This window comes from Thunnus maccoyii, chromosome 22 (assembly GCF_910596095.1).
Source record: "Thunnus maccoyii chromosome 22, fThuMac1.1, whole genome shotgun sequence".
NCBI classification, from domain to species: Eukaryota; Metazoa; Chordata; class Actinopteri; order Scombriformes; family Scombridae; genus Thunnus; species Thunnus maccoyii.
In genome coordinates, this window is record NC_056554.1 from 24,252,970 (window position 1) to 24,265,479 (window position 12,510).

At 41.6% G+C, this 12,510-nt stretch overlaps 1 protein-coding gene across 1 annotated transcript in view; it reads left to right on the forward strand.

The window, feature by feature from the left end:
- LOC121889795 (coiled-coil domain-containing protein 171-like) overlaps positions 1–12,510 on the forward strand; it is a 19,822-nt gene continuing 7,312 nt past the window's right edge. Inside the window, exons 1-15 of the mRNA XM_042402039.1 lie at positions 1–88; positions 2,095–2,270; positions 3,135–3,420; positions 3,506–3,656; positions 4,707–4,876; positions 5,355–5,501; positions 5,610–5,702; positions 7,327–7,487; positions 8,755–8,893; positions 9,016–9,103; positions 9,189–9,304; positions 9,390–9,479; positions 10,579–10,754; positions 11,245–11,419; positions 11,992–12,159. Coding sequence (XP_042257973.1) covers positions 2,125–2,270; positions 3,135–3,420; positions 3,506–3,656; positions 4,707–4,876; positions 5,355–5,501; positions 5,610–5,702; positions 7,327–7,487; positions 8,755–8,893; positions 9,016–9,103; positions 9,189–9,304; positions 9,390–9,479; positions 10,579–10,754; positions 11,245–11,419; positions 11,992–12,159 — 2,106 coding nt within the window. The 5' untranslated portion in view covers positions 1–88; positions 2,095–2,124. The remainder of the gene's footprint in view (positions 89–2,094; positions 2,271–3,134; positions 3,421–3,505; positions 3,657–4,706; positions 4,877–5,354; positions 5,502–5,609; positions 5,703–7,326; positions 7,488–8,754; positions 8,894–9,015; positions 9,104–9,188; positions 9,305–9,389; positions 9,480–10,578; positions 10,755–11,244; positions 11,420–11,991; positions 12,160–12,510) is intronic.

Sequence of the window (12,510 nt, forward strand, 5' to 3'; positions counted from 1 at the left end):
TATCCAGCCAATCATGAGTTAGCGCTGAAATGACGTAAGGACGCTAAAGATGGCGTCGGATTCAAACGGTTCCCGGTTGACTGTTGCCGTAAGTGTGTTTTTTCCAAGTTTTGCTTGTAATCTTTAATATAAATGTGTAGTGTAAACAATTTAAAACTGGCTATAACTGGTTTAAGTCGCTGTTTGGAGCAAACTAAGTTGTTAATGAAAAGGACTTTGTTTTGGTCGTATTTCGTTATGAGAACAGCGTCCCGTAGCTGAACTCCATCCATGAAATGTAGGAATTTAAAACTCTCTTGTTGACTGATAATAATGCAGATACGGCAGAACAAGATGTAAAACGTTCAGATAATGTTTACGCCCTCCTGGTAAATTCGGCATATGTTAGGTCTTAATATGAGTAAAATATCAGCTGTAAACCGGTGATGTTTAAATGTCATCCATCCGTCTGCGCTTCTTACAGAGAAGATTGTGAGTAACAAACGTTGAAATAATGTCGAAACAAGCGTTAATCTGTGTGTGTGACGGATGCCGAATCGAAGAGTTAATCGATTTGATTCGTAATTAGTCTGAAGTCTTGTTGTAAGACGTAAATATCTCTGATGATACTAAAGCGCTTCATCTAACGGGTTGAGTGCGTCTGCTGGCAGGGAAACATCAGCAGCTAAGCAACCGGCCTCCTCCGGTACAAAACAACCTGCAAGTACTCAAGTACTGTATTTCACTACAGTTTTGAGGTACTTGTACTTTACTTGAGTATTTCCATGTGATGCTACTTTCTACATTTCAGAGGGAAATATTGTACTTTCTACTCCACTACATTTATTTGGAAGCTTTAGTTACTTTTCAGATGAAGATTTGACACAATGGATAATATAACAAGCTTTTAAAATACAACACATTGTTAAAGATGAAACCAGTGGTTTCCAACCTTTTTGGCTTTTGACGTCTTACAAAAAGCAGTGTGTAGTCGGGGTCACATTTCACATGTCTATGAGTTGTTAACAGCTCCACCAAATAGTGATTTTTCCCTCTAAACTTCTCACATGCTTTCATTTCAATAAATGTTCAAATGATCCAATATTTCAGCAAAAATCAAAGATTAGAGAAAAAGTCCAAAAACTGAAAACAGATTTGTGTATCAGAACTTTGTTTTTTCTTCTTTCCTCTCCCATTAATCATCTCACCACCCCTCAGATTTATCTGCTGACCCTTTGGAGGGGCCCGACCCCTAGGTTGGGAACCACTGGACTAAACTAGCTAACTGTATATAAAGTAGTGTAAACTAGCTCCACCTCCAGCAGCTACAACAGTAACATGCTGCTCTAACACTGATGCTTCACTATTAATAATCTAATGATGTCATATATAATAATATATCAGTCAGAGGGACCAAACCACTACTTTTACTGCAATACTTTAACTACATCAAGCTCATAATACTTATGTACTTTTACTGCAATACTTTAACTACATCAAGCTCATAATACTTATGTACTTTTACTGCAATACTTTAACTACATCAAGCTCAGAATACTTATGTACTTTTACTGCAATACTTTAACTACATCAAGCTCATAATACTTATGTACTTTTACTGCAATACTTTAACTACATCAAGCTCATAATACTTATGTACTTTTACTGCAATACTTTAACTACATCAAGCTCATAATACTTATGTACTTTTACTGCAATACTTTAACTACATCAAGCTCATAATACTTATGTACTTTTACTGCAATACTTTAACTACATCAAGCTCATAATACTTATGTACTTTTACTGCAATACTTTAACTACATCAAGCTCAGAATACTTATGTACTTTTACTGCAATACTTTAACTACATCAAGCTCATAATACTTATGTACTTTTACTGCAATACTTTAACTACATCAAGCTCATAATACTTATGTACTTTTACTGCAATACTTTAACTACATCAAGCTCATAATACTTATGTACTTTTACTGAAGTAAAGGATCTGAGTACTTCCTCCATCACTGCCTCCAGTGTCTCTGATCACTTTGATCAATCAGTGAACAGAAAGTCCCACATCTGTAATAACGTCTATTTTAAACACATCTTCAGGGTGATTGAATTCGGCTCAGAGGTGGAGCTATGCAGACCGAACCAGCAGAGCGGAGGAGACAGCCTGGCCGGAGCAGGCGAGGGGGGAGCGGGCCGGGCCGAGCGGAGATGCGGGGGGGGACGCAACCGGGAGCCGCCGTCAGCTCTGCCAGGAGCTCCGAGGAGGAGATAGCGAGGTGAGGACTGAGAATATAGATTTGAAACAATAAAACAGGTAGTAACGGTCCCTTTGCAATTACTGCACCGCTACTACTGCAACGTGTACTTTTTGTGTGTCGTATCGTGGCTCTGTATAAACAACGAAGCTGCTGAACACATGTAATCTGAGGGATTATACAGATGCATCTATCCTGAGACATTATGTATGAATACAAGTAAGAAATACAGCAAGTACATGTGTTTTCAGCAGCTGTACTGTGTGCTGAGTTCATACCTTCACTATGTGGTCAAAAATATGTGGACATTTTAATGCCACAGCATATAATGATATCTTAGACAGTAGTTTTTTCCCTTTTTCCTGTTTCAAGCCTGGAGATTGGTGTGGAAGATTTTGACTGGCCTGCACATCATGATGCAACACCATCCGACACCTTTGACATGAGCTGGAACGCCAACCGCGAGCCGGGACTTGTGCAGCGTTCATGTCACGTCAGAGTTTCCGTAATAACGAGTTTCTTCGCGTACATGTCGTAATTACAACCGGGAATCTGACTCGATGCTTAATAATACAAAAGTGGTGAATAAAGTGTTCGTTTTTTAAAAATTCTCAAACAACCAAATCTGTAATCACAAAATCCGTCTTTGAGCTATCAACACTTCTTTATCATCTCTAACATCCGTCACGTATGATGTGAACCTGCGTTATCAGTTAATCTTGTGGCTGAACGGCTATTAAAGCTGCAGATTAATGCACCTTGTGTTAGAATTACTTTTTACACTATCTAAACAGCTGCAGGGTTTGTCCACATACTATTGGCCATGTAGCGTAGCCTTCACACAAATGACTTAATCCATGACCGGATTTCTTATTTCTTCTTCAGGTTGAAAGAGTTCATCGCCGCTATGCAGCAGGAAGAGAAGCTGACAGGAGACATGGGAGGAAGAGCAGAGAGGAAAAGAGAGGGTGATGAGGAGGAGGGGGAGCGAGAGAGAGAGAGAGGGAGGCACATGAGCCGAGGAGATGGGGGGAGGAGGAGAGGAGGAGGAGGAGGGAGGAGGGCGACGTCAGAAGGGGGTACAGGCAGTGAGGAGTCGGGGAGGCTGAGGTGGAGAGTCAGTCAGCTGGAGAAAGAAAAGGTGGAGCTGACGTCCGGCCACAACAAGGAGGTGACTGACTTCTAACTGTTAGTCTATTTAATCATGTCTTTATAGATGAGTGTGTGTGTTTTAAAGTGTGTGTGTGTGTGTTCAGCTATGTAGGCTGCAGGCGGAGCTGACCCGGCTGAGGTCATCAGTGGAGCGAGGGAAAGCTCAGAGGGTGGAGCTTCAGTATCAGCTGACTGTGAGTCAGAGAGACGTCGACCAAGTCGCCAAGCTCGGCAGAGACAAACAGGCGCTCACAGGTACTCAAATCAAACACACCCCGGATGAACCGACAGCTCAAAAGTCTCAGAAATCAACCTCGAATCAAACAGAGTCTACGTCTCTTTATTCTAGAAAACAGTTTTACTGCTGATGAAATGATGTATAGACCTGAACGGTCATGACTCTTTGGCTGATTGTGAATCAGTTTCTGTCTCTTTTCCTCCTTCATCTTTTAAAGGTCTAATAAATAACACCGAGCCTCACTGGATGTCACCAAACAGCTGTTTGCTATGTACAGATATAGCGGAATAATGGTGATCTGTGTGTGTTGTTATCTCGAGCTTCACTGCTCTTTGTTTTTAGTTGCTGCACCAGCCGGACTGTTGCGCAACATTACTGAGTAAATGTGGTTTGTTTTGGTCTGAGATGTTGGTGCTGTGACATCTAGTGGCTGAATGTGGTACTTTAAAAAAAAAACATCAAGCTTGAATCAAACGCACCTTCTTGGCTTAAAGGACGGGTTCACAATGTTTCCAGTGTGTCTTAAAACAACAGTTGGATGACCTGTAATCATTCCTCCTGTTTATACTGGATATTAAAAGATTCCCTTAAAAATGTGTTTTCAATGGAAGTGATGGAGGCCAAAATCCACAGTGTGTCCACACAGTCATTTAAAAGTCTGTGTGAAGCTTCTATTCAGCTTCATCAGTCTGAGTTAGTCATATCAAGTGGATATCTGACACATTTACAGTCTTTTTAGCATCAAATTCCCTCTTTGTGTTTCCTCGGACAGTGTTTCCCTGTTGAGCTGCAGGTGGAAGTATAGTAACAAAAAGAGGGACTTGCACTTGTGAAGTGCACTATGAAGGGATCTTCTGATGGTCGGTGCGGACAGGAGGACAGATTAAGACAGATTTGAAAAACCGTGAATCCTTTAATTTCATCCCTTCCTTCACTGAAATATAAAAAAAACCTTTGTATGTATAAACACTGTGTGCGTGTTTAGCCTCCATTACAGCCTTTATAACAATAAAATATCATCAGTAGTTATAGAGGTAAGATTTTGTTGTCATGTGTTTGTGTGTCAGAGCGAGCAGCGGAGCTCCAGCAGACAGTTCAGGAGCTGCAGAAAGCTCTGGACATCACCCGGAAGGCCAGAGAGGAGGACCAGCATGCTTTGCAGCAGGACGTGGAGGAGCGAGACAAGCTGATTCAGAGCTTCAGCTCTGAGAACCAACGACTGCACCGACTGCTGCAGGTTCGTACTTCAAAACAGTCGCTTGTTTCCACGTCCGGCAGTTACGGAGCAACGTTATCATTCATGTGGAGTCGTGTTTCTGTCCACCTGGTGAATGTGAGTCCAATATTCACTCTCTTTTAGCTTCTGTTTTTGTTCTCCACCAACTCCTGAGGGGAATATCTGGCTCTTTAGCTGCTAAATGCTCCACTATGTTCACCAGCTAGTCTACAGCTAACTGTGTCTGTTTGGTGCTGAGCAGGTAGTGTACAGTGGTTTTTAGAGCTTTCCCCTGAAAACAGCTGCCTGCTGCAGCCCAAAAAAAGCCAAGGGGAGCTGCAGAGTCACTGATCATTCTCTGTAGGCTCATTGGAGCTTTAAACAGTCTTTTGAAGGTCCAGTACAGGATGAGGTCCTCACTTAAACCAGGAGCAGAAGCCTCTCAAAATTCATAAAATCATCACGACACCTGCTCTCCGTGTTTTCTCTCGTCTTCCAGGATCAGGAGGAGGCTCTGGAGGAGGCGGAGAGGAGGATGACCGAGGTGCAGAAGGAGAGCGAGAAGGAGGCCGAAGTGAACAGACGACAAGCTAACGAGCTAAAGTACCTGACGGAGAGAGAGGAGCAGAGCAGGAGAGAGAAGGAGGTGATGAGAAGTGAATACAAGGAGGAGGGGAAAAACGGAAGAAGAGGACGGGACGAGGCGGGTGAAGGTGATGGAGGAAGGTAACGGAAGATTGTATTTTCTCTCCAGGTGTCAGATCAGAGGGTGAAGTCTCTGCAGTCGAGCATCGAGGCGGAACGAGCAGCTCACCTGGAGTCCAAGTTCAACTCTGAGATCATCCAGGTAACACACACACACACACACACACACACACACACACACACACACACACTTTTCTTTTCACACAAAGAACAAACAGAAAAGCATCACAGCTGATCCAGAACACTGCTGCTGGAGTCCTAACAATGACAAAGAGTGTTTCAAACCTATAGATGGTGTGCACTCAAATAGCTTCATGATTTTATGAGTTATTATTGTACAGAACTCCAACATGAAATTATTTGTCCAGCGACATAACTCATATTAGAGAAGGTATAATAAAAGGGAAATAGTCCTCCTTGTTGGCCATGCAAGGGATGTTATTAATCGTAATTATGATTTTGCAAGGGTATAGGTCTTTTAAGGTTAAGTGACTGAGATGCAAGCACAAGAAAACACAAACAAGTTCACTTTAATTACATACACATGTTCTACTAATACTACAGCTACAAGTACTAAACACTACAACATTTTACAAACAAGACACAGGAGGGAAAGGGAAACTGGTACACAAGGCTATGGCTAGCGAATGATTCGAATGCATGATGCAGAGTTATCTATTGTGCAGTTGGTATGTGAGACCTGACAAATGGATGTGATGACTGTTACCTGAGAAGCAGTGAGTCAAATCAATGGTACAACAGCTTAATTTTGAATTACTAATTGAAGTTACAAATTATGAAAGCACCAGGGTTTAAAGAAGTTGATGAAAGTGTTGTAGGACTACTTGCTTGCACCCTGGGGTGGTTTCTTGTGGAGAATGGAGTCCGATGTGCTGGGGTGAGAAGCTGGAGTCTGGATCTTGTAATGATGAGTAAGTCTGCTGGTCCGGAGTTGAAAAGTTCCCATTGGAAGAGAGCTCCTGGTTCATGCTCTCCTAGACTTGATCCTCAACTCATGACTCTAGACTTTTGAGGTTTCACCTCCTGTTGTTCTGAGTCACATCTTCAGACTAGCCAAATGCAAGCTTTCCACCGGCATGGCAGAAAGTAAGAAGACGGTAAAAAAGCAAGATGAACCAGCAACAAGCAGCCCAGAAGAGCGGCCTAAAAACAGCACAGAGTCTCAGAAAAGACACTGTTTTAAAGTTTTAGTCTGCCCACCCAGAAGGTGCATCCTAGTCAATCCCAGGGGTTGCAGAGTTCTGGGGGAGCAGAGTCAGTCCCCTCCTGTCCATGGACAGACAGGTACAGTTCTTGAATACGGTTACTCCATTAATCAAAGTATTTACAATTTAGCAATTGCATGATTCTTAATTTTTGCATTTTTGATAGTAGCTTTAGCATTCTGAGAGTGAACAAGCAGAACGGTACTAAACATGATGATAGTGTTATCACGGATGATGGGATTATTTTAGTTTTACATTTCTTGGCTTAAAGGCAGTGGAATAAAAGTCTAACTAAAGTAAATAACAACACATATTGTGATATACACACATATCAACATACAACAATAACTGTCCTTAGACAAAATCTAAAACTACATTTGTAAGTCCAAGGGTTTTACAGTCCTCTGTTCTTCTTGACCTGACTGCAAAGGACAGGGGTCCATGCCATTTGAGGGTGTGTGTGTGTGTGTGTGTCGAAATGAAATATGTGTTAATAAACCTTTTAAATGTTAATCTGTCTCTGATCATGTGACATGTCAGCTGCGGGTTCGGGACCTGGAGGCGGCGGTGGCGGTGGAGCGGTCCGGCCAGCAGGAGGCGCAGTGCAGCCTGGAGCTGCTGAGAGCTCAGTTCAGAGAGGTGGAGCGAGCATACGGCCTGGAGAGAGAGAGGAGTGGCAGCACTGAGCGCGCTCAGGAGCGGTGAGGTCACAGCGAGAAAACAATCAAACAAGTGTTATTAAAGTTTGTTTAGTTTGTTCCTCTTCACACACACAATATTAACAATAGTTCATATTAATATTATAGTAACACAATAATATTCTAATAATTATTAAATCACTTCAAAGACTAAACACTTTATTTATAGTTTGATATAAATTATTTATTTTTACAAATTAAAATTAGCGATTTTGAAGGCACCACTTTGTTTGTATTATTAATATTACATAAACAAAACAATCCCAACTCAAAGTCCACTTACTTGCTTTTTCCAGAGCTGATGAAGACTGTGTTATATGGTTGAAAGCTCCAGAAAACACTAGTACTGTAAGTGGACCTTTCAGGAAGTTGGATTGTTTGTCGGCCCAGAGTGAACTTAACTAGAATTAATTTAATCACTTAATCAAATTATTTATTTAATTTAATTAACATTTTAATAAAAATATTTACACGATTAGTTTGATATGTAATATTTAATATAACTTGAACTATTATCACCTTTTTTTTTACAATATATATATATTAATATTAAATATTACATATTATAGCAACAGCAACAATTGAAATAATTATTTAAAAGTTATATCTAAATTTTTATTATTCAGTTAGATTCTTTATCACCTGATTGTGTGTATTTGATTTGTATTTATATATATTGTTTCTATGCTCTGGTTTAAGTTTTCAAAATTACATAAATAAAAATATGTGAAATAGATCAAATGAATAAATTACAAAAAATGTCATTTTGAAATAAAAGCAGACTTTTGAAAAAAGGAAGTCAAATTAAAATAAAATATAAAAAGTCTCTAATTTAATAAAGATAAATGTTAAGATAATAATGATAAAATATCAATTTCATAATAATGAGTTGATTTTTAATAATTTTCTAAATTATGTCACACATGATTGTTTCATTTTATATTTTTTTACACGATTTATTCATGTGATTATTTCCACTTTATTATTATCCTGAAGGAAACCTCACACACACACACACATACACACACACACACACACACACACAGATATCAATGTGCAGCAACAATAAACAATCAAGGACATAAAAAATAATATAATTATAATTATAATTAAAATCGCGTATTTAAAATCAAATCAAATAAATAAACGTGATGTAGCAGATCGACATCATCCTGTACATAGAACACGTTTATACTCATCACTATTTCTTTATTAATATTGTTCATAACAGTTTGTGTGACTTCATATATGAACATATTTGTGTGTTCAGGTTGCATAAAGAGTTCGAGCAGTGCAAGTCTGACCTGAGCGTTGCCTTGGAAACCGAGAGGAAGACGACCTCTGACCTCACGGAACAGCTGGAGGAGGAGAAGAGACGACACGCCGACACACACTCACAGCTGGAGCAGGTCTCACACACACACACACATATGATATATAAAAACTCAAATCAGTGGGAATATTATGAATGATTTTTTTGTTAATTTGAGCGAACTAACCCTTTAATCTTCATTTCTTCTTCTGTGTTTAGGTTGCTAAGAGACAGTCTGACACCGAGGAGACGTTTGTGAGCTGCGTGACGCAGATCAGAGAAACTCTCCAACAACACGGCAGCAGCGGTAAACACTCAACACACAACACAACAACAAACAGCTGCAGCACTTTCAGAAGCTATATCATGTGTGTGTGTTTGTTTGTTTGTAGGCTGTAGTCCTGCTGCAAAGCATCATGGGAACGAGAGTCTTTCCGCTGAAGTCCTGCAGCTGTTGAAGACGACACTCTGCGTTTACCGACACAGACTGGAAGAGACCGACAAACAGGTGAAACACACGCTCTCCGCTCATCACGCGGGTGCGTTTTAGTTCATTATTGTTTTATAAATCTCTTGCTGCGTTTCCACGGCAGGTTCAGGATCTGCTGCTTGCGTCAGAGAGACTGGAGGAGGAGAACCAGAGTCTGAAACGGCTGACCTCAGATCAGAGCAGACAGATTGAGGTATATCTTTGTCCCGGACCAGAGTTCATCCTCAGAGCAGGAAATCACTCCTAACTGGCTAAAAATTCTCAGACTTTTGGTGAATCTCAGCTTCATTACAACAGGTCAAATATTTTTATAAGGTCTTAAATATTATTACTTATTCAGTCTGGAGAGGCTGTTCACATTTCCCACATCATCACAGAAATAATAACGTTTAGTCTCACGGAGGGAACTTAAGTTAACAGGAGGTGTAATTACAGGACAGTTGAAGAGAAGATGTCACACAGCGGTGACCATAGCAACGTGTAATATATGCAAGATGCTGCAATATTATGGAAACGATGTGGTTGAATGAGGCTGATTTCACACAGCTGAGTCACATTTTTTTAATATATACCGCCAACTATTTCTGTTACCGTCATTACTGTGATTGTGGTTCAGCCACGAGGACGAAGCTTTCTACTGGTCACACAGAGCAGCAGGCTCCTGTCCGTCAACCTCTAGCTGCTCTGGACGTGACTTTCTATATTAACGTTATTTGTAAACGCGTGTTTAGTCGTAACGTTCAGTAAGAGAGAGTCCAAACTCGCTGTAAGATCGCACGTTCTTCTTCTCTGGTGAGCTTCAGCTGCAGCCTGTTAGAGTTCAGTATAAGTGTTTTTAAAAATGAATTAACGTGCAGCAGATCAAACTCTTCTTGCACTCCAGAAATCAATCGATCAATTTCATCCAGGAGAAACTGTGTGTGTAGAATCTAAGAGACACTGAGCTGCATTTAAAGTGATTCCCACTCAACTGTCTTAAACTTTGAACGACCTGCTTTTGTTTCCAGATGTTATTTCTTAAACTGCAACACACAGACATCTCTCCCACCTGCTACTTTATTTGACTTAATAGACACATACATTTATTGTTTTTATCCATGTGAGTAGCTTCGTTTACAGTCTGAAGGCTGGATGGTGTTTATATATCTGTGTAAGAGAACTACAACACATCATAGTTTCTTCTTCGTGGGTCCGAGTGTCGTAAAACAGCGACGTCTCACTCCGTCCTCCTTACTGACGCTTCATGAACCAGTCTCATCTACTGTCGTTCGCTGTGTCTCGTTTCTCTCCAGGAGTCTCAGCAGGCGTCGGTCAAACTGCAGGAGGAAACGGCTCGGCTGCGCCAGGAGAGCTCCGATTGGTCGACGCAAAGCCGAGGTCTGCAGGCCGAGCTGGAGAAGGAGAGGGAGGAGAGGGAGAGAGAGAGGGAGAGAGAGAGGGAAGAGAGGGAGAGAGAGAGGGAGAGAGAGAGGGAGGAGAGGGAGAGAGAGAAGGAGAGAGAGAAGGAGAGAGAGAAGGAGGAGAGGGAGAGAGAGAAGGAGAGAGAGAAGGAGGAGAGGATGGCAGAAGTCCAGAAGATGACCGACCTCTGTCAGGAGGAGTCAAAGGTGCTCGTAGACAATTATTCATCTCTTTCTCTTTGTCTCTCTACCTTCTCTCCATACTCATTCCCTCTTTTTCTTCCCTTTCTCTTGATTCCTTTCTCTCAGTCAAATGAAGGTTTTCATTCTTTCATTATTTCAGTCCGTCCTCGCTGTCCTGATGTTCTTCAGAGCAGCATGATGTCATTATGTTGGAAACATTTAATTAAACTGTTTATGATGCTGAGTAGATCCTATAAAACTACATCACACTGAGCCTGTGTGTGTGTGCGTGTGCGTGTGTGTGTGTGTGTGCGTGTGTGTGTGTGTGTGTGTGTCTCTGTGTGTGTGTGTGTGTGTGTGTGTGCGTGTGTGTGTGTCTCAGGTACGCCTGTCCTTCCTCTACCGTCTGTACCAGCGTCTCCTCGCCGGCTGCGTCCTCCTCGATCAGCCCCAGAGCCTCCTGGGTAATTTTACCTGGAAGGAGCTGTGTGACGTCATCAACGAGCAGGTCGACCAGCTGACCTCTGACCTCCGGAAGGCCAACAACAAGGTGAACAGTTTCTACACACTAAATGTTTTAGCAGTTCGTATAGAGAATACAAACAGGAAATGATATAAAACTTTCATCAAGCTGAGGCAGCAACATAAAGATTTAATAGTAATTTGTTGTTTTTTTTACCACCATTCACGATTACTTGTTTCCACTTATTTTGTGGATTGGTTTGTTTACATCCAGTTTGTTACTTTTACACCACATATAGAAAACCTGCTCAGAAGAACAAGTGTGTAATCTGGACGTGTGTGTGTGTGTGTTGCTGTTATTGGGGAACAACAGTGACGTCACACCCAGTGCTGTTTAAAATTTATGTAAATGTGTTTTTTAATTTATTGTTGTTATTTATCTACATATAATATGAGCTTTATTTGAGATTTTTTATGTCACTAGTGGGAACGATCGAAGAGAAGAAAGTTGTCTCTGCGTGTTTCATCTAACAGGAGTTTTCTGGCGTCTCTCTCTCTCTCTCTCTCTCTCTCTCTCTCTCTCTCTCTCTCTCTCTCTCTCTCTCTCTCTCTCTCTCTCTCTCTCTCTCTCTCTCTCTCTCTCTCTCTCTGTGTGTGTAGATCACTCACCTGCAGAGTGTGTGCGAGCAGAAGAGCGTGTGCGTGCGCGAGCTGCAGCGCAGTCAGCAGTGTGTGTTGTCTCGTCTGGAGGAGAGCGTGAGGAGGAGGGAGGAGGCCTGGAGCAGCCAACACACACACGCTGTGACACAGCTGCAGAACGAGCTGCAGGTAACACACACACACACACTTACACACACACACTTACACACACACACACACACACACACACACACAGGTCCCTCGGGTGTTTCTGAGCTGCCGTCAGTCGTCTCCCTCCAGCGACGGACAGCTGAATCAGCAGGAGGAGCTGAGGAGGTTTGAATAGATGTGAAGATGAAGAAGGAAGTTTTTTTCGGTCGACTGTCCCCGATAAGTGATGAGATGACAGATAACAAAATCATCACTTCACTTCCAACTTCACTGTCCCCAAGAGGAGCAGACGGTTCACTTTACAGCAAAACTCCCAGATTTATCGAGTTAACGAGTTTAACGAGTCACACGGACTAAACTAGAACTGCA